General features: G+C 45.7%; 1 protein-coding gene across 1 annotated transcript in view; it reads left to right on the plus strand.

Annotated features, from left to right (window-relative positions):
* The window catches only part of MAP3K9 (mitogen-activated protein kinase kinase kinase 9), a 264,229-nt gene that overhangs the window by 214,981 nt on the left and 25,959 nt on the right, over positions 1–23,289 (plus strand). The window contains exons 8-9 of the mRNA XM_069208799.1: positions 5,542–5,698; positions 9,802–9,917. Of these exons, the coding sequence (XP_069064900.1) occupies positions 5,542–5,698; positions 9,802–9,917 (273 nt within the window). The remainder of the gene's footprint in view (positions 1–5,541; positions 5,699–9,801; positions 9,918–23,289) is intronic.

A 23,289-nucleotide genomic window follows, 5' to 3' on the forward strand; every position in this document is an offset into this window, starting at 1 on the left:
AGATAACCACTCTTCCCCCAATCAAAATAAAAAGGAAACTTGCCTTTCAACAAAAGGACAAGCAACCACAAGCAAAGGTGGCAAGGAAAACAACCCCACCACCCTCTCCACCACCATCAATACATGCATCACCAGCAACAACTCCACCACTGATGCACTCACCAGCTCATACCACAATGAGTCAGGATGATCCCGATGCATGGGACCTCTACGATGCTCCAGTGTCTGACAATAGCCCAGACTCTTATCCTACAAAACCGTCACCACCTGAGGACAGTACCTCCTATACACAGGTGGTCGTAAGGGCAGCCGAGTTTCACAATGTCTCCTTACATTCGGAACCAAATGAGGATGACTTTCTATTTAACACCCTATCTTCCACCCATAGCCAGTATCAATGCCTTCCCATGCTCCCAGGAATGCTAAGACATTCAAAACAAATTTTTCAGGATCCAGTTAAAGGCAGAGCCATAACTCCAAGGGTGGAGAAAAAATATAAGCCACCGCCCACAGATCCAATATATATTACAACACAACTAACACCAGACTCAGTAGTTGTGGGGGCAGCTCGTAAGAGAGCCAACTCTCATACCTCAGGCGACGCACCACCTCCAGACAAGGAGAGCCACAAATTTGATGCTGCGGGAAAAAGGGTTGCAGCACAAGCAGCAAATCAGTGGCGTATTGCCAATTCACAAGCACTTTTGGCAAGATACGACAGGGCTCACTGGGATGAAATGCAACATTTCATCGAACACTTACCCAAGGAGTTCCAAAAAAGAGCGCAACAGGTGGTGGAAGAGGGACAAAGTATCTCAAATAATCAGATACGGTCTTCCATGGATGCAGCAGATACAGCTGCAAGGACAATAAACACTGCAGTCACAATCCGAAGGCACGCATGGCTGCGCACTTCTGGGTTCAAACCGGAAATCCAGCAGGCTGTGCTCAATATGCTGTTCAATGAACAGCAATTGTTTGGGCCGGAGGTAGACACTGCCATCGAAAAACTCAAAAAGGACACCAATACAGCCAAAGCCATGGGCGCACTCTACTCCCCGCAGAGCAGAGGCACATTTCGGAAAACACCTTTTAGGGGAGGGTTTCGAGGTCAACCCACAGAAACCACAACCTCACAAACAAGGCCTACCTACCAGGGTCAATATCAAAGGGGAGGTTTTCGGGGGCAATTTAGAGGGGGCCAATTCCCAAAAAATAGAGGAAAATTCCAAGGCCCCAAAACCCCTCAAAATAAGCAGTGACTCACAAGTCACACACCCCCATCACATAACACCTGTGGGGGGAAGACTAAGCCAATTTTACAAACTTTGGGACGAAATAACAACAGACACTTGGGTCTTAGCAATTATCCAGCATGGTTATTGCATAGAATTTCGCCAATTCCCTCCAAACGTCCCACCGAAAACACACAATATGTCAAAACAACATATAGATCTTCTAGGACTAGAAGTTCAAGCATTGCTACAAAAGGACGCAATAGAATTAGTTCCAATTAAACAGAAAAACACAGGAGTTTACTCACTGTACTTTCTAATACCCAAAAAGGACAAAACTCTGAGACCAATACTAGATCTCAGAACACTAAATACCTACATCAAATCAGACCACTTTCACATGGTCACGTTACAAGACATAATCCCACTGCTCAAACAGCAAGACTACATGACAACATTAGATCTAAAAGATGCGTATTTTCATATACCAGTACATCCTTCACACAGGAAATACCTAAGGTTCGTATTCCAAGGAATACATTACCAATTCAAAGTGTTGCCATTCGGAATAACAACTGCGCCAAGAGTTTTTACAAAATGCCTGGCGGTAGTAGCTGCACATATCAGAAGGCAGCAAATACATGTGTTCCCATACTTAGACGACTGGTTAATCAAAACCAACACGCTAAGACAATGTTCACAGCACACAAACTACGTCATACAGACCCTTCACAGGCTAGGTTTCTCGATCAACTACGCGAAGTCACACCTTTTGCCGTGTCAAACACAGCAATACTTAGGAGCGACATTCAACACAGCAAAAGGGATTGCCACTCCAAGTCCACAAAGGGTTCAAACATTTCACAAGGTAATACAGGCCATGTATCCAACACAAAAGATACAAGTCAAAATGGTAATGAAACTCCTAGGCATGATGTCTTCATGCATAGCCATTGTCCCAAACGCAAGATTGCACATGCGGCCCTTACAACAGTGCCTAACATCACAATGGTCACAAGCACAGGGTCAACTTCTAGATCTGGTGTTGATAGACCGCCAAACATACATCTCGCTTCTATGGTGGAACAGTACAAATTTAAACAAAGGGCGGCCTTTCCAAGACCCAGTGCCACAATACGTCATAACGACAGATGCTTCCATGACAGGGTGGGGAGCACACCTCAATCAACACAGCATCCAAGGACAATGGGACATACATCAGAGGCAGTTTCACATAAATCACTTAGAACTGTTAGCAGTATTTCTAGCGCTGAAAGCATTTCAACCCATAATAACCCAAAAATACATTCTTGTCAAAACAGACAACATGACAACAATGTATTATCTAAACAAACAAGGAGGGACACACTCCTCCTAACACAAAAAATATGGCATTGGGCGATTCACAACCACATTCGCCTAATAGCACAATTTATTCCAGGGATTCAGAACCAGTTGGCAGACAATCTCTCTCGAGATCACCAACAAACCCACGAATGGGAAATTCACCCCCAAATACTAAACAATTACTTTCAAATTTGGGTAACACCTCAAATAGATCTATTTGCAACAAAAGAAAACTCAAAATGCCAAAACTTCGCATCCAGGTACCCACAAAATCAATCCCAAGGCAATGCTCTATGGATGAACTGGTCAGGGATATTTGCGTACGCTTTTCCCCCTCTCCCTCTCCTTCCATATCTAGTAAACAGGTTGAGTCAAAACAAACTCAAACTCATACTAATAGCACCAACATGGGCAAGGCAACCTTGGTACACAACACTACTAGACCTTTCAGTAGTACCTCATGTCAAACTACCCAACAGACCACACAAACAACAGATCCGACATCCAAATCCAGCATCGTTGAATCTAGCAATTTGGCTCCTGAAATCCTAGAATTCGGGCACTTAGACCTCACACAGGAATGTATGGAGGTCATAAAACAAGCTAGAAAACCTACCACTAGACACTGCTATGCAAATAAGTGGAAAAGATTTGTTTATTACTGCCATAATAATCAAATTCAACCTTTACACGCATCTGCAAAAGAAATAGTAGGATACTTACTACATTTGCAAAAATCTAACCTAGCTTTCTCTTCCATTAAAATACATCTTAAGGCAATTTCTGCTTACCTACAAATTACGCACTCAATTTCATTGTTTAGGATACCAGTCATAAAGGCGTTTATGGAAGGCCTAAAGAGAATTATACCACCAAGAACACCACCAGTTCCTTCATGGAACCTCAACATTGTCCTAACACGACTCATGGGTCCACCTTTTGAGCCCATGCACTCTTGTGAAATGCAATACTTAACGTGGAAAGTTGCATTTTTAATTGCCATCACATCTCTAAGAAGAGTGAGTGAGATTCAAGCATTTACCATTCAAGAACCATTTATTCAAATACACAAAAATAGAGTTGTTCTACGGACCAATCCTAAATTTTTACCAAAAGTAATTTCACCGTTCCACCTAAATCAAACGGTAGAATTACCAGTGTTCTTTCCACAGCCAGATTCTGTAGCCGAAAGAGCACTACATACATTAGACATCAAAAGAGCACTAATGTACTACATTGACAGAACAAAACTAATTCGAAAGACAAAACAATTATTTGTCGCCTTTCAAAAACCTCATACAGGAAATCCAATTTCAAAACAAGGCATTGCTAGATGGATAGTTAGGTGCATTCAAACCTGCTATCTTAAAGCTAAAAGAGAACTGCCTATTACACCAAAGGCACACTCAACCAGAAAGAAAGGTGCTACCATGGCCTTTCTAGGAAATATTCCAATGAACGAAATATGTGAGGCAGCAACATGGTCTACGCCTCATACATTTACCAAGCACTACTGTGTAGATGTGCTAACTGCACAACAAGCAACAGTAGGTCAAGCTGTATTAAGAACATTATTTCAAACTACTTCAACTCCTACATGCTGAACCACCGCTTTTGGGGAGATAACTGCTTACTAGTCTATGCACAGCATGTGTATCTGCAGCTACACATGCCATCGAACGGAAAATGTCACTTACCCAGTGTACATCTGTTGGTGGCATTAGTCGCTGAAGACTCACATGCGCCCACCCGCCTCCCCGGGAGCCTGTAGCCGTTTAGAAGTAGATCTTAAACATTTGTACATTTGTAAATATATTACTTAACACTTTACTATGTACATACGCATTCACTCCATTGCATGGGCACTATTACTAGCATACACAACTCCTACCTCACCCTCTGCGGGCAAAACAATCTAAGATGGAGTCGACGCCCATGCGCAATGGACTCGAAATGGGAGGAGTCCCTCGGTCTCGTGACTCGAAAAGACTTCTTCGAAGAAAAACAACTTGTAACACTCCGAGCCCAACACCAGATGGCGGACTGTGCACAGCATGTGAATCTGCAGCGACTAATGCCACGAACAGATGTACACTGGGTAAGTGACATTTTCCATATATATATATATATATATAAACTTTTTTATCAAAGGTATTGCATGAAACAGGTAAACAACATTTCGGCACATAAATGAAAAAAATTAGTTGGATTGGTTCGATAAATTATAAGACAATTGACACAATCTACACAATACTTTCCCCATACAATCATTTAGCTATCGTTTACAGAAGAGCTGGAAGGGTGCGTCATCATTTCAGCCTGGCCCAATGCTGTTATTCTTGATCTTTTAAAAAATACTAATTTGTCCCCCCATTAATTATGCCATTTGTCTTGTCTACCATCATCCATTCTTTATTTGTATTTCTAATTACACCTGCATGGATTACAATTTACAACAGATTAATATAACACCTCCTTAAATTTACCAGGTAATATAATAAAACCTACTTAAATGTACATATTCCACATATGTTCTTCTGCCTCCTTTTCTTCATCCCTTCCACTTTCCCTAATCCAGTCTCTTCATACTCCTTTTATATTCCTCCCTTTGTCCTCTTCCATGTTCCATATTCACTATGGTACTAAAGCCCTTTTCATTCACAAATCAGATCACCATTTCCATCACCACCTTTGTAATTATCCAGCTCACCTCAAGATTCATCCTGTACATGCACCTTACAATATTCCTCATTTCAAGAGGTCCACATTTCCAGATGAGGCCAGTAGCTCCTGAAAATATGCTGTGCTACGTGCTGTAACTAGTTTTTCATCAACTGTAGATTAATCGATTAGTTGTGACCTGTTCCTCTAGCTCTGATTTACCATAACAGTTAACTTTTTCTTATTTAGCACCTTCTACATTCTTTGCATACATTAGCAATGTTTTAAATTCCTGCAGTGACACCAGGAGAGAACAACAAGACATGGGGTCAAAGCAGCATTACTCCTCCAAAAGATGAAAGCGAGAAGGAAGAGAAGCGTTGTTTGAAGAAGAAAGGCCGAACGTGGGGACCCAGTTCTCTTTGCCAAAAAGACCTCAATGTTGGGGAAGATGGGTAAGAAGGGCCAGGTTGTTCACGAAACAACATCAGATCACTCACTGTGTAAGCTCTATGAAAACTTAAATCCTTGCATTCCTTCATATGAGGTGCAAAACAAGGACTCTAGAACACCATAAGGCCACAAACTAGCCCACCTGTGTACTCTTCTCAGCTTCTGCTTTGTCAAACCTGTCTTATTCCAAGACCAATCTCCTAACTGTATTTCCCCATCAATTAGTTGCGTGCACTGTCAACTGTATACTCTCCCCACCCAGCAAGACCATCCGCCACTCACTCATTTCAGGCATGGACTTTGCCTTATAATTCTAATTAAAATCTTAACCATCTCAGTCATCTTTGCCTCACTTCTCTTAGCCCTGTCTACCCCTTACATGCTCCCTTTCCTCATCCCACTATGCCAATATCTCTCTCCCCCCATATCTCACGGAAAAATAAACTCTACCATTTTATTAAAGATTGACATTGCTCATGTGCCCCATCTGATCATTTCAGTCCCCAAACCATTAAGCACTTTGGGCCATATGTACGAACACATTTTCCCATAGACATAGAATGGGTAAAACCCTTTGGTACATCTGGCCCTTAGCTCTCACTTACTGCATCCTGTGCTATATAACATCACCCTTTCATCACTATCTATTCAAACACTTACTTGTTTAATAGTCCAAATTCAGAAGAGCACTCGTTAGAGCACACAATATTGGAATAAATGCAGGTGTCTAATAAAATCCTTTTGTATTCTTCCTAAGCATGATGTTAAAAAGTAAAACAGCCAACGGCAACAGGGTGGATAGATTGCTCACCCTTAAAATATGCGCCTACTGACAGCGGAGCTGTATTCAGGCAGTATTCAATTCCAGCAGCAATCGTTCTACAGATTGAGAGATCCTGGAGACATTTAAGCAGTATTACCTGGCTTTATAAAGTAGCAAGCCTAGCTCCCTCAGGGTACAGGGTAGCTACTTGTCAGCAGTATCCTTGCCAGCCCTACATCCACGGGCCAGTGAGGAATTGGAGGGCGAGATAACGGAGGAAGAAATCATGCTCACTGTTATTTCGTTGCTGAATAATAGGAGATGGGTTTCCTAGTTCCTTATCCTTATACAAGGCCTTTGCTAGAGTGTTGACACCATACCTGATAAAGGTGTACAATTTGTTCCTGACCACCCGAGAGGTGACCCTGTCAATGATGGAGTTCCTACTTACATTGATCTTAAAGCCAGACACTGACCCCATCAGTGCAGTTCATACCGGCCGATTGCACTTTCGAACACCAATTTCAAATTGTTTGCAAAAATCGTCATATGTTGCTTGTGGGAGATTTGGCTGCGTTTGGTGTCTTACTAAGATGGCTTTGTGAGAAATAGGCAAATGAATGATACTATAGAGTTGTCTCTTAACGGGGTCGATAAGGCTGCATCTATGGATACAGAGGTACTTCTCTCTTTAGGTGTGAAGAAGGCCTTTGACTGGGTAGGCTCACCATTTTTCATTAAGACTCTGGATAAGACCTCCTTGGGCCCACGGGTGAAAACATTTATACTGGTCAATTACCTACGTCTTCCACAAAGCTTAGGATCCATATCTTCCTCTCAGAGTCGATGCCCCTTACCAGGGGGACACGTCTGGCAGCCCCCTCTCTCCTCTGATTTTCTCCCTCACCATTGAACCCCTCTGCTACCGGATTATGGCCAAACTGTTGATTGAGGCCACTGAAACTCTCTTTTTTGTGGATGATGTCCTCTGTTATCTGACTAATCCAGAGAACTTGGTCCCCACGCTCCTTGAGGAGTTACAGTGCTTTAGATTGGTAGCAGGATTCCAAGTCAACTGCAAGAAATTGACAGTGGTGGCAATCGGAGGAGACTGCTCTCCTGCTGAGGGGACAGTGGTGCACTATAGTTTCCGCATAGCATCTAGGGCATCTGATATCTTGGGGTGATGATCCCACCCTCAGCAGAGAGTGTGTACATTAGCAATGTCCTGCCTCACTTGAAAACATTGTTTAAGGACATATACCTATGGGGGAGGCTCCAGATCTCTTGGGTGGGTAAGATCAACTACGTAAAAATGAATTTCATACCTACACTGCTATATTTCTTTTGCTCTTTCCCAGTCTGAGTCCATCACGATACTCTAAACACCTTGAATAGGATAATGTGGGCCTTCATATGGGATGGAAAGCCACCACGAGTGGCAAACGCTTTGCTAATGAGGGGCCTAGACAAGGGAGGTGCCTGATATCTATTGGCTGCTCTAATCTCTGGTCTAATGCTCCCCAGACGCTGAGGAGCCTTAGTGCCGGATGGAACAAGAGGGCAGCTCACTCCCTTGTCACCACGTGCTTTGGTTGTCCCTGCGATCTCAAGGCCCCACTTCTGCCCTGAGACGGTCCACAAAGGTGGCCCTATACTATAGGGCTAAGGCCCAGAGGATGAGGTGGATAACAACATTCCCCTTTCCCATTGGATAAGGTAACTAGAAGTTTGTGCGCAGGTCGTGCGTGAGACCATGTTAATTGAAGATACTTTCTCAGACAGAGACACCTTATGCTGTCGCGCCTGTACAAAGCTTTGGCCACCATGGTCCCCATAACGCGGCTCCCATATACACGTCAGTGGGTGGAAGACCTGGATTTGGACTTGACGGGGGAACTGGATATTAAAATGGAGGCAGACAGCTTGCTCCTCCATATGCCTCCAGCATAAGGCGAATGCCTTTAAAATCATGTAATGTTGGTACATGACCCAAGTCCGCCTCAAAGCTATGATGTACTCTGGGGCAACTCTTTCTGGAGAGGCTGCAGGTCAATAGGGACATATCTCCACATGAGGTGGGAATATCCAGGTACACAAAAATTCTGGGGTCATGTGCTAGGGGTAATTCGAGAGATCACAAGTGTACTCCTTCCATTGCAGCTGTCCTTGCTTGGCTCTACTGAGTATGGTCGAAGAGGATGGTCTGTCCCCCCCTTCACCTCCTCCACTACTAGGTTTCTTGCCTTGTAGCTCCTGGCTGCATGTCTAGTGATTGTGAAACATTGGCAAACACCAACCCCACTGACAGTGGGCATGTAGTTGACCAAGTGCTGGAATATTCACACCATGGAGTGGCTTACTCCCCTTGTGCCTGACACCATCCCAGGGTACAAGGGAATATGGACTCCCTTTCATATCAAGTGTGAAGGAGGGATCTTGTGTCCTTCTGACTTGGTTCGCATGGCGGAGGAGCGATAAACGGGGGTGGAGCAGTGGGGATCTTAAGGGATGTGAGTTTGTGGGGTGTGTGTAGATAGCCATGGGTTCACCACAGAGGATGAACTGTATGGACACTTTTGGAATGTTTGGATGCGGCACTGTGGGTGGATCAACAAAGAGCTTTGGTTCTGGATGTACTGCATTGCTGATCATGCTTATGTTTTTTGGTGAAGCCCAAACCGAGGGCTGAATTTTTTTTTAAATCTCTATCGGAAACCTCTCTCCTCAGTACATACTCTCCTTGTGTAACTTGTGTTTATATGTTATATGTACAATAATGAATGTATAAAGGTGTTGATGGCCTGACTCACAGAATGAATTAGGATTGGGAGAACAGACATAATGTGACCCATTAGTCACCTATAACGGATCTCTGACTGCCTCACAGTAATCTGATGTAGGATGGCTTTCCGTTTCCTGATGCTGGGGTCATCTGTAACATGTAATCTGCCTTCCTTCCCCCTCTGCATTTACAGCCCCACCAGACACTTTCCTTTTTCCCAGATATTCTGATCCAATCACCATCTTTCTTGGCATGCCGTTTATTCCCAATTCGTCACTGGAGTCATTCAAAATCATTCATCCACCTCTACCAGATTTAATTTTTCAAATATATGTAATAAATACCCAATGCAGTGCAACTCACATAGTGACCTTGTGCTCTGTTAGAAAAAACATGCATCATTTGTGCAATTTGAGCATGCTCAGGGCTTACGCATACTGAAATATGGTCCTTTGCTTTTTCCTTCCAAATGAAATTTAGATTTGCAATGCAAAGTAGATTTCGTCTTTTCAGCTAAATGTAATGGTCCTTTTTCTTACTTCCCGCATTTTCTTTAGAAGCCTTAAACCACTGATGGAAGGATACAAGCAGTTGTCATCAAGTACTCCAAATCTGGGAAAGGTCCAGAGGCCTGCTCCAGCCATCCCAGGATTCACCAGCCTCGCTGAGATGGGTAAGAGTGAACAGAGGTATTTCCCAGGCACAATCAAGTTTTTGTTTTCTTTTGAGTTCACTGAGCAATTTGCTGGGCCCCTCAGAATAGGCAATCTCTGCATCATGTACCTTGTCTTAAGGCCAATAGAAACTAAACCTTCTCAAAATACCTGATCTGAGATGCCAGTTCCAAATCAATTGGCCACCACCTTCTTCTGGTGAACCGCATGTGCCCAGATGATCTGTTGTATCAGTAGATATCTCTTGCAGGTGACATTATTCAGTTTAAAAATCAGGATGTGTTTTCAGTCTAAGTTGGAAGAATTTACATAGTTAGTCATTGACCTTAAAATCTGATATGGATCCAACTCTTGTGGACCATGGTTTACACCTTTAGATGCAAATCCTATTTCAGTCTTTTATTTCTTCCATGGGGTTGTTATCACGTTTGTCTAAAACTTAATTGACACATCTTTTGTGTCACATCTTTTGTGTCAGAACTCTTATAGTGTATTTCAAACAAGCTATTACAACAACACCACTGCTAAAAAAGAACCTTCTAAATGCCAGCTGCAAGTTATTGGATCTGCTAATCCTCATTTTATTTGGCAGAGGAAAAATAATTAATGGAAATTCAGAAAATGGCCATTAGTGCATATGCATGCATCATGAGTGGTGTCTGATAGAATATTGATTGGAAAAATACAATGTGGACAGAATATTGTGTCAAAAATATTGAGAACCAAAATATCGAGAAGGTAAGTGCAAATAGATAAGTATAGATTTACGATTCTTAACTCCACATCTACGTACCTTGAAGTTACCTTCAAGGTACGTAGATGTGCAGTTAGGTATAGCAAAGGTATGGCAAAGCTTTGGTTTTCCATAGAAACTTCCACCAAGATATTTTTGTCCTTGATATTCTTCAAACAATATTGTGTCCACACAACATTTTTCATGGCCAAACAGCCATCATGACACCACAGCGGATGTGCAAGCCACAGCAGCCTTCTTGAAATGCATTTTCTTTGAGCAAACTCTATGATGAGATGGCTGTAGTTCGTGCATGATTGTGGCATCTGGAATACAAGGACAACTAAATTACCCACTCCTGAAGGAGGTTCTCCCTCTGCTTTAGAATGTCATCTCTGTAGAGGTGACTTGTCACCATATCGCATGACATTAATATTGCATCAACCACTTTGACTACCCTTATATCACCAAGATAAGTAAAGGGAGAGTTCAGAATAGTAAATATATACTTACCAGGAATGTAGTGGTGAGTGATACAGTGGATGTGATATTTTTGTGGTTCAATATTGTTGATAACTGTTTATTATAATAAGTTTATTTTATACAAATTACTCCTGTTCCAGTTGTAAGTGGATAAAGTTGCAAGTTAATTCACCTGATACCACACAACATGAAAGAAATAGTTGTTGGGTCTATGATGAAAGATAGTTTACGAGGGGACAGCTGAAGAAATTATACTTCGCTGAAGACAGTGTTATTAAGGTTGGAACTGTGTGTTGAAGAAGAGACAGAGGCCCTCATTACAACCCTGGCGGTAAATCCCACTTACCGCCATGCTGAAGGCCGCCAACGTACCGTGGCGGTGGCGGAAATCCGCTACAGGTATTAGGACCCACATCTCGGAATCCGCCACAATGCAGACACCCACACAAGTCCGCCACACCAAAGGTCAGTGATAAACTGGTGATACCAAAACCTACACTGTCACGCCAACAAGAATACGCCCACACTATCACGACCCACGAATCAACGCGGCGGTCTTTCAACCGCGGTAATCCATTGGCGGTACACACTGCCGCGCTCAAAATACACACACTTACAAAACACAAGTACATTGGACAATTCGAAAGACGCACACCTGATACACATACACACACCACACCCACACACTCACACCACTATAAAACACACACCCACATTACCCACAAACCCTTACAACAATTTTTTTGTGAAAAAACAGAAAGAGATAGAATAGCAAACACAACACCAGCATCCACAGGCAGACCACAACATCACTCATACAACATCCACGCACCTCAAACAACACACCCCAACACAACACAACACATCACACAGCACAACAAACATCAATTCACACATCACCCACACCACAGTATGGCACCTCAAAGACACCCCACGTTTTCTGAGGAGGAGCTCAGGGTCATGGTGGAGGAAAACATCTGGGTAGAGCCACAACTATTCGGGTCACAGGTGCAGCACACCTCCACTGCTAGGAAGATGGAGCTCTGGCGGAGAATCGTCGACAGGGTCAACGCAGTGGGACAGCATCCAAGAACACGGGATGACATCAGGAAGAGGTGGAACGGCCTACGGGGGAAGGTGCGTTCAGTGGTATCCAGACACAAGATTGCTGTACAGAGGACTGGCGGTGGACCCCACCTCCTCCCCCACAACTAACAATATGGGAGGAGCAAGTCTTGGCAATACTGCATCCTGAGGGCCTCGTAGGAATAGCAGAAGGACTGGACTCTGGTAAGTCAAATCTTTACTACTATATCCCCCACACCCTACCTGCATGCCATCACATACCCCCACCCACCCCCTCACCCCCATCACTCCCAACACCTCACATATGCCCCACCATCACAACCCACACATCCCAATACCAAGCCTTGCATGGAACACCAAAGCATGGACACCCATTGGCAAAGCATGTACAGTACAGATACCCACACAGACCCTAAAACACTAATCACACAAGGGTAAACACAATAATGCAAGCACAGGAGTAGAGGGTAACTCACCCAATGCACAAGATGGCACACACAGATACAAAAACTCTGCATTTACACCCCAACAGGACCCATACCCAACATCACCGGACAGGAGGTGCCAGACATATCCAATACCCCCACAGAAGAGGCCCACAGTGATGACAGCAGCTCTGCACTCCTGGATCAAGATGACCAGCCCGGCCCATCAGGGACCTCTGGGCACTCGGTTCCCCTGCCACAGTCACAAGCCACCTCAGAGCCTCCCCCCTCAGGAAACGCCACCACAGCACCCACCCAGCGGGCCCATGCCACTGTCCCCAGGACACGTCAATCAGCAGTGTGTCCACCACTACAGGGACCCCAGGCAAACTTACCAACCCAAGACAATCAGGGTCCTGGGGTCAGTGGCAATGGGCACATGGTTCAGGGGACAGAGGCACAGGACAACGGGGAAGCTGGGAGGACTGCTGTGCGACAGGGGGAGGACAGGCCCAGGGAACCCACTCTTCACGAGGCACTCTCCAACATCATGGGAGCATACCACCATTCCCAGGAGACCATGGGCACGGTACTGGCCAAGTTTCAGGGGACCCAGTGCCTGCAGGAGGACACTACCTGGGGACTTGAAGTCCATTAACACCACCCTGGCCACCATTGCAGGGGTGCTGGCAGACCTGGCCAACACCATGAGGGACACAGTGGGACACAAACGGGCCCCTGACACTAGCCTGGACGATGAACAGCACTCCACCTCTGCCGGCGCTAGTGGACAGGAGGCACCGCCACAGGACCAACAGTCCACCAGCACCCCACCCCCTGCAGAAGGAGAACCACCCCACAAATGGTACCTGAGATCCAGGAACAAGACAGAGAACATTGCCAAGACCCCGCCAGGAAATAAGACCCTCCTGATTGTCACCCTTCTGTCCCACTTTGTCACCCTGTCCACCTTAAACTGCCATTGCTCCACTTCCTATGCCCCCATGGACAATGCACCTGTGAGACCAAGAAACTGAACTCTACCATGGACATTCCTCCACCATCACCCCAGCCCATTGCACACCCCCCTCCACTTATTAGCACAGAAATAAACACCCTTGAATCATAAATCAATCTGGAGTCAGTCTGTACTTTCACAAATGTGTAATTGCAACCTCTCTGAAATATAGCAATGTCAATGTTCATGCTCACATACCTATGTTACACAGTTGTTGGGCAGCAGTAAACATAGCAGAGGGCACAAAGTGGGACCCAGATCTGTGAAATGGAAAGGCAAAGTGACATGTCCGGGTCCATACAGAGAGGTAAAAAGGCAGATTTATGCTATGTCCTACAGTAGTATGAGATATGTGAAGCAGTGCCATCCTCTTACCTGCGTCTCACTGGAAGTATTGCATGACGATGTTGTTTCGGTTGTCTTTATCTTCTTCTTCTGCCTCCTCTTCTTCACTCTCCACAGGCTCCACAGCTGCCACAAGACCAGCATCAGACCCATCCTCCTTCAGAAAAGGCACCTGGCGTCGCAAAGCCAGGTTGTGCAACATACAGCATGCCACGATTATCTGGCACACCTTCTTCGGTGAGTAGTATAGAGAGCCACCTGTCAGATGGAGGCACCGGAATCTGGCCTTCAGGAGGCCGAAGGTGTGCTCTATTATCCTCCTAGTTCACCCATGTGCCTCATTGCAGCGTTCCTCTGCCCTTGTCCTGGGATTCCTCACTGGGCTCAGTAGCGATGACAGGTTGGGGGTAATCAGAGTCCCCCGCAAATATCGAGGGACAACTGTTAGACATCTTCCAAACAGTATGGAATCTCTCCATACCCAGACACCTATTTAAACTGTTTGGGGACCTTGGGCTCACCTATTCTCCACATACGGTGCCTCTGGAGTTGCCCCATCACATAAAGGATGCTGCTATTCTTCAAAATGTAAGGGTCATGCACTGAGCCAGGATACTTGGCATTCACATGGGAGATGTACTGCTCTGACACACCATCTGCACATTCATAGAATGGTAGCTTTTGCGGTTTCTGTACACCTGTTCATTCCTGCGGGGAGGACAAATGCCACATGTGTACCATCAATGGCACCAATGATGTTGGGGATATGTGCCAGGGCATAAAAGTCACCTCTCACTGTGGGCAGATCCTCCACCTGAGGGAAAACAATGTAGCTGTGCATGCGTTTCAGCAGGGCAGATAACACTCTGGACAACACGTTAGAGAACATTGGCTGTGACATCCCTGATGCCATGGCCACTGTTGTTTGAAAGGACCCACTTGCTAGGAAATGGAGCACTGACAGGACCTGCACTAGAGGGGGGATTCCTGTGGGATGGCGGATAGCTGACATCAGGTCTGGCTCCAACTGGGCACACAGTTACTGGATTGTGGCACGATCAAGTCTGTAAGTGATAATGATGTGTCTGTCTTCCATTGTCAACAGGTCCACCAGGGGTCTGTACACCGGAGGATGCTGCCATCTCATCACCTGCCCCAGCGGACGTGCCCTATGGAGGAGAAGGGTGAGCAGAGGGTCATACACCACATAGGTTTCACAAGGCTGTTTAGCACAATCATGAAATTATCTCTGTGTGCCTTTGTCTGTCTGTATTCCTGACCTAAATAGCTGTGACGCAGTTAGTTGGCCTGCCATGTGGCCCCCTGAAATGGCAGCTGCCTGACCTGTAAGGAGGGACAAGGGGAAATGAGGTAACTGCGCTGGCGTTGTGCAGCGTCGCGGTAGGCGGTCGAAGACCGCTGCGCAATTCAGCATTGGTTATCATTGGGCCCTATGGGTTCCAGGAGCCAATGACGATGTACGCCGGCGGTGACGGTACGCACCGCCGTGGACTTGACCGCCATTTTCTATCTGTTCCCTCACTTGATACCTGACCTTCAACAGGAGAGGACCTACACTGCAAGTGCTGCTGTGACCTGCGTCTGTAGGCGACAATGGCTACAGTGTCTGGGGAAAGGGCCCCTGCCTTCACTGCGGGTGAGTTGGAGAAAGTGGTGGACGGGGTCCTCCCCCAGTACACGCTACTCTACGGTCCTCCAGACAAACAGGTGAGTGAACAGTGTGCATGGTGGATGGGACATTATTGTATGGAGTGTCGTGGATGGAAGAGACGGGGGGGCAGGCCAGCATGTGAGGATGGTGAGTGTATGTTTTTCTGGGACAGGGTGGGAGGTTTGTGGCCAATGTGTGAGAAGAACTGTACGGGGGAGTAACATCGTTTTTTACTTAACTATTCCTCTAAGTCAGCTCCTACCAGAAGAAGGTTATTTGGCGTGCCATCGCCAAGGGAGTGAGAACCCTGGGGGTCTACCATAGACAGAGCACCCACTGCCTGAAAAGATGGGAGGACCTGTGCCGCTGGAGCAAGAAGATGGCGGAGGCCCAGCTGGGGATGGCCTCCCAACGTAGAAGGGGTGCCCGTGGCACCATGACCCCCCTGATGTACCGGATCCTGGCGGTGGCATATCCTGAGTTAGATGGGCGCTTGAGGGCATCACAGCAGCCACAAGGGGGTGAGTACACTCTCATTCAGCTGACTCTGCGCTCTTGACGAGGTGTCTGGGTGGGAGAGGTGGGCTGTGGGTTCCCCTAGGCCAGGGCAGACGCGCAAAGGTAGATCCCTTGATTTGCAGGCTCTGTCCCACTCCAACCCCAAAGGTGGTATTTGCCCTCTACACCTAGTCAGGCTCCTATGGGTTCCAGCTGTGCATGAAATGGGTCTAGACAGAGTCCCCCAAGGGCATGTGCTTTTCCCCTGCACTGATAGTGCATGGCTTAGTGCACAGGGCTGCTCCCTGTGTGTTGTGTCCGCCAACGGTAGTGGTGTTGCAGGCATTGACCATGTGTCTCCTCTGTCTTTCCCCCCTTTTTGTTTTGTCACCCTGTCCCTGTGTGCATTAGCATCATCTGGCAGAGGAGCATTGAAACCAGAGCAGGAGGGAGCTGCAACCCACATGGCCCCAGAGGGTGAATTTACGGAGTCAAAAGGCACCAGTGGGACGGAGGGCGAGGGGAGCTCTACGACGGGGACAGGAGCAGACACCAGCGACTCCTCCTCTGATGGGAGCTCCCTTGCGGTGGCGGGCACCTCTGGGCCCACCGCAACAACAAATACAGCTGCCACCCCCCCCTATCAGCACTGCCCTCCCAGCAGCACCTTATTGAGTTTCCTGTGCCCGCTTACCCAGTCGGGTGGGCATCTCCTTCGCCCCAGGCACCTCAGGCCCTGCCCCAGTCAGCCGTGCTGCTCTCAGTGAGGAGGCTATTGACCTCCTGAGATCCCTCACTGTTGGGCAATCAACCATTTTGAATGTCATCCAGGGTGTTGAGAGGCATTTGCAGCAAACAATGCATACCTGGAGGGCATTCATTCTGGCGTGGCGGCCCAACAGAGATCATTTCAGGCTCCGGCCTCAGCATTGATGGCAGCCATTGTCCCTGTGTCCAGCCTCCCCCCTCCAACTTCCTCTACCCAGACCCAATCCCCTGTACCCCAGCCTATCCCAAGCATACCATCAGACCAGCATGCACACACATCAACACAGAGTGGACATGGCAAACATAAGCACCACACATCCCACAGGCACCCACACAAGCACCATCCCCATGCAGACACACCAACATCCACTGCCTCCACTGTGTCCCCCTCCTCCACGTCCTCCTCCTCCCTCCCTGTCTCATCTCCACTCACACCTGCATGCACTACGTCTTCATCCACTACCTCCATCACCAGCACGCCCATCACCACACACCGCTCACGTGCAATCACCACCCTCACTACAATTCACACATCCCCTGTGTCCTCTCCCAGTGTGTCTGTGAGCCCTCCTCCCAAAGTACACAAACGCAGGCACACACCCACCCAACAGCCATCCCCCTCACAACAGCCTCCGGCCCATGCACCTTCACCCAAATTCAGCAAACATACACCTCCTATAACCACTACCTCTTCCTCCACTCCCAAACCACCTCCATCTTCCTGTCCCAGTGTGTCTAAGAAACTCTTCCTGGCCAACATTGACCTCTTCCCTACACCTCCCCTCCCCCGTCCTTCCCCCAGGGCCAGGATGTCCAGGTCCCAGCCCAGCACCTCAGCCACCAAATCCTCCAGCACTATGGTCTCAGCAAGTCCTGTCACATCGCGGGCGGCACCCATCAGGGCTGCCAGTGTGCCACCTAGCGAGGCCAAGGATCAGCCCATTCCGCCACCTGCCAAGGTGAAGAATGTGCCTACATGCCGTAGGGAGAAGCCGCACCAACCACCCAGCAAGGGCTCCTCCAAGCCAAAAGGGGACAGTGCCAAGGGACCAGCAGCGACATCAAGACATGTGATCTATGAGAGATTGACAAAGTCCCAGGATTTTTTTTTTTATCAGAGCCAGATAGTTTGAGTGTCATGTGTTCTATCACTGCCATAGTTTCATGAACCAGGTTGCGATGGGTGGGGCTTTAGGGGACTTCCAGGGGAGAGCTATAAGTTGTTTCACTGTTCCAGTCATGTAACACACCAGGTACCAGTCTGCACATGTCATTGCTGTGTGGTAATCCTAATGTGTGTTTGATGTGGAAGAGGATTTCTTTCCAGAATATTCTGACGTGGGCAAGTCCATCATTTTTTGCTTTATTGTACCTGGAGGTAGGAGTTTCAACTTAAGGATCTTACTATGGAACACCCTGCCCACAACTCAAGACTAGAATCCTCATCAATAAAAAATATTTTAAGAAGGTGCAAAACCACTCTTTTTTTAATAGTTCCAACTGCATTGTTGCATGCAGCAGTGTATATCACTCACGCTTATGTACGGTACACAAAACGTGCTTTATAAATGTTATTATTATCCATCATCTTAGCAGAAGTCATAGAAGGGGGAAAGCAGAAAATTGCTTAGATGAATTTTAGAATATAAAATTAAATGTAAGGCTTTTAATATAAACTTCTCTACTCCTACAAAAAATCCAAATGGAAGGATGGGAATATCTTGCCTCATAACTATTTAGAATCTCAGCCTCTGGGGTACTTATTACAGTGTGAGTCAGCAGACATGTATGACTCTCCTTATTTCGGTCACATAATCTAACATTTCAGTGTTGATAGTGTTCCCTTATGGCACAGGCTATTGGAAAAATGGAGTACTAAACATTAAAAGAGCATTGTAAGCAAGAATTAAAATATACTTATTGCACTGGAGACTTACTGTGAGAAACTAGGACTTTTTGCAGTGTCTCCCCCACCTTTTGCCCCCATTTTTAATCATTAGATGCTAGTATTCTGACTCTGAGGGTGTCCTGGGATCTACTAACCAGACCCAGGGCCTGTGCTCTGATAAAAATGTATATGTACATTAGGCATAGTTATAATTGGCATGACAACCTACCAGTAAGTCCCTAGTATATGGTAGGGCATGTAGGTTTAGAGCCCAGCATATTTAATGCACTTAAGTATCCATAAATTAAATTTATATGCACATTCGACTTTGGAATTAATGGTACTTCCAAAGTCTTAAATGACCTTATTATTTACATATGTCACCCCTAATGTCCCCCCTAGGTGCCCCAGGGGTAGGGTGCCTTGAAACTGTAACCGTGGCCATTATAAAAGATGTTTTAAATGCCCTGGAGAGGGAAAAACTGCCCATTTAGTATTTCCACATTGTAGTGCATTACCTCCATAGGGTAATATGGGAATACTTTATTATTAAAGTATAACTATTGCTAGGAAAGAGATACAAATGTAATTCTTGGACTTAAAATGATAGAATAAATCCAACAACTTGCCACTGTTAGATTTATTTTAACTATCACAAAAAATGTTTTTCTGATGGAGCTAAAATCCAGCCTTCCAACACCACTTCTCTGAATGGCTAGCCTCTGTCAGGCTGAACCATGCTGTCTTAATGAGGTGTGAAGTGGCCTGCATTGAGACAAATGGGACATTTGATGGGTGGAGATCTGAAAGCTGCGTAGCAATAGGCAGGAAGGGGGCTGGGTAGCCAAACAGGTCTTCAAAGTGGGAATGACATAACACAGGCACCCCACCACTTCCTGCCACCCCACCAGATGAGAGCCCCAGTAATTAGATTAGCAGAGGATCTAGAAGGGGAGTGTTAAAGAAACTTGACCACAGCAGTGGAAGGGCTTAGCCAGATTTTAACCTCCAGAAGAAAGTTTCTACATTTTGGATTTTGGAAGCATAGTGCTTTCTGGGATTGATTTCACAGGACGTTATCGCCCTAGAGGGAGGCACCCTGCACCCAGTTGGTCAAGGATATCATCTGCTTGCCAGCCCAGGAACACTAAATAAATATGAGAGAGTTGCCCAGCAACTCAGATCCCTGCCTTAAACTACAAAGAGAAGAAGGACTGCCCAGCTGGAACCCTGGTCTGTGACCCAAAGGACTGCACCTGCTGCACACTGAGGAACTACTTTTCTAAAGACTTACCTGACTTCAAGAAGTGAAGTAGTGGGTTCCCTGACAGCAACAGGCTAACAGAGCTTCATCTGCACCGTCTCCATCAAAAAGTCCCCAGCTGGAGAGCTTCCACTGGCCTTTGATGAATTGGCCAGATGCATTCTGGGAAACGTACTCCCAACATCCTAAGGACCATCTCAGAGTATCTTGAATTGGTGTTGAGGATGCCCAAAGACCCCTGCCTGTAAAAAAGAAGAAGAAGAAGGACTACCCCACTGAACCACTGGTCTGCACAAAGAAGGACTGCACTCACAAGTACTGCCCTCTTCTGCATTGTATAATTACTATTACAATACAATACAATACAATACACTCTGGGCTTCACAAAAGAGAACTTCGTCTGACTTCTAAAGGATCTAGGAGTGGACTTCCTGTAAGCAACCGGTATAAAAGAGCTACTGTATCAACTCCTGCCAGAAGAGCCCAGCTGGACAGCGTTCAGTGGACTTTTAAGGATTTGGCAAGGTGCATAGTGGGAATTGCAGTCGAGCTTGGATCTCTGAACTCACAATTTTAAAATACATCTTTTGGAGAAGTTGGCTTTGAGATTGTAAGTTTTAAAATGCCACTTTTAGAAAGTGGACATCTTCTTCCTTAAACATTCTGTGCCTCTGCCTGGTTGTTAAATACTGGGTCAGGATGACAGTTGGGCTGTTTGTGAATTCACTCTAGACATTCACACATAGGGAGCTGAGGTGTGCCCTGTATATCCTGATGGCTCATCCTGGGCTACGGTGGTGGGAGGAGCTGGCACTTGCACCTGAATAGGGCTGTTCCTGCCCTTTCACAAAGCAGTCTCCAACCCCCTAGAGTGTGTCTGGGGCCAGGGGAGGCAAGGCAGAGTCTTGTGCACTACAATGACTTCTCTTTGAGGTTTGTCTACTTTTCTTTGAAGTTTGCCTACTTCAAAGGCAGAAACGGGTATAATTACTAGACCTCTGACCCCACAAAGTTAGAACACTTCTGGACTGAGAATATTCTGCCAGGAAGAAGAGCACGATGCCATAGAAGGGTCTTCCATTCTACCTGTTGCTTTGTTGTGCTGGACTGCTACTTGCTGCTTCTGTGCTGGGAGTGAAAGGACAGGACTTTGCTTTCTGCATCCTGCTTTCCAAGGTTCTCCAAGGGCTTGAACAGAGCTTGCCTCCTCTTAGAAGTATCAGAGACATCCAAGACTTAATCTGCCAGTGTGTGGGCTCTTCTGATGAGAGTCCTGACATGCCAAATGGTGCCAACTTCAGTCCCTGGGCCCTTGAAAAAGTGTAAGCTGGTGACCTGAAGAAGAAAATTCATGGACCGTTTCGCCACAGCAGACAAATCGATGCAGCGCCTGTCCCACAGCTGAAGAATCAATGGAGCATCTGTTTCACCGTGGCTCCATCAACACAGCGCATCTGGATTTTCCATGCATTGTCCCCGGGGTATCAATTTCTCATCGACCCCACATCGCAGTAAGGCACTGAGGCTGCGTGTCTGGAAATCAGCACATCACCTTTCATGCAAGGAAAGAATCGACACATCACCTCCCCTGCCAGTAAGGAACTGATGCATCGCCTCTCCTGTGAGGAAAGAAACAAAGCATCACCTCCCCTGTGCAGTAAGGAACTGATGCATTGCTTTTCTTTTCGTCCCCTTACTTCCCCTGCGGCCCACATCATCTTTGTTTTTGACGCATACCCAGGTACTATGTGCTAAAAAGATGCAGCCGATGATTCCTATGGAAAAAGACTCATTTTCACTTTTAAAAAGTGATATCTTTACTAGTGTATGTTGGAATTTTGTTGTTTTGGTCTTGTTTACTTCAGGTAAATATTGGCTATTTTTCTAAACTGGTCTGGAGTCCTTTTTTAGTGTTTTCACTGTATTACTTTGTGTGTTTGTGTACAAATACTTTACACATTGCCTCTGAGATAAGCCTGACTGCTTGTTCCAAGCTACCAAGGGGTGAGCAGGGGTTATCTTAGCTGTGTGACTCCCTTACCCTGACTAGAGTGAGGGTCCCTACTTGGACAGGGTGCAAACCACTGCCAAATAGTGACCCCATTTCTAACACTCATCTAAATTGTTTGGCTGCTTTTCTACTAACTAGTTTTGGCCTCCAAGTGACTTTTGCTTTACTAAGTTAAGTCTTTTCGTAGTTTGATTATTGTAGAAAATATCTGAAACTAAGGTCCAGCTCTAGTTAAATGCTACAATGGTTTTGATAGTATCTCTCTGGGGGTGTATGAAATTGGGTAATTTCACAAAATTACACTTGCTGGTATCCTGATTATCTTTTTTTAACCTAGGGCGCACCTCATGTAAAAAGTCTTGCGAAATATAAACAGGAGACTTGTTCAAGAAGAAAGAGTCTCTCAGAGACAAATTGGGTAAACTAACCATGCGTGACTCAGGGATGTGGCATTCCTATCGCCCGATGCCCGGGACATATTGTTTGGGGTCAGGTGCAACAAGTTTTCATGTTTATTTTGTTCTTGGTACAAGTAGTCCCAACCCCCTGCAGCACAAACCTTTTTGTTGCCAGTTTACAGAGAATGGAACTGTCTGCAGTTGAGGTAATATGAGTGTACATATCTTAATACTGTTCGAACTTGTACTTATGGCTCAATAATGAAAAGCCTTCATTGTTAGGGTGAGTGCTGAAATAAATTTTTTAAGGTCACACTGCAATACTGACAAGGGTGCCAGTAAAAAAAAGAAAAAAAGTGTACACATGTTTTGAAAATCTCAACAATATGAGGCTAAGTATAACGCTCCCAGAATGCTTTCTAATTAGATGCAAATGTTTGCAGAAGCTTGTAAGCAAGAGTGATGATTATTTGCTTTCAAAATAAAATGATTAAAAAATACAAGTAGGAAAAAAAAAAGTTTCACTGCTATGAAAGTTTAGGTGCTATTTCTTTGAAGCGTAATTTAGTAAAATGTATTGATGCAAGCTACTATTTCCAAAAAGTATTCCTAAAGGAAAATCAGTGTAGCCGTTTTCAACAAGACTATGGGAAGCATGAAAATAAACAAACACTGGCAAAGCCAACCGATCTGACATTTTTTGTTAGTCTTTTGGTTTCATCAATGAGTGTCTTGTTTTGACATGGTTTTTTGTACCACTTTATTGTTGTGGCAGCTGCCAG

Source organism: Pleurodeles waltl, chromosome 9 (assembly GCF_031143425.1).
Source record: "Pleurodeles waltl isolate 20211129_DDA chromosome 9, aPleWal1.hap1.20221129, whole genome shotgun sequence".
In the NCBI taxonomy this organism is placed as follows: domain Eukaryota; kingdom Metazoa; phylum Chordata; class Amphibia; order Caudata; family Salamandridae; genus Pleurodeles; species Pleurodeles waltl.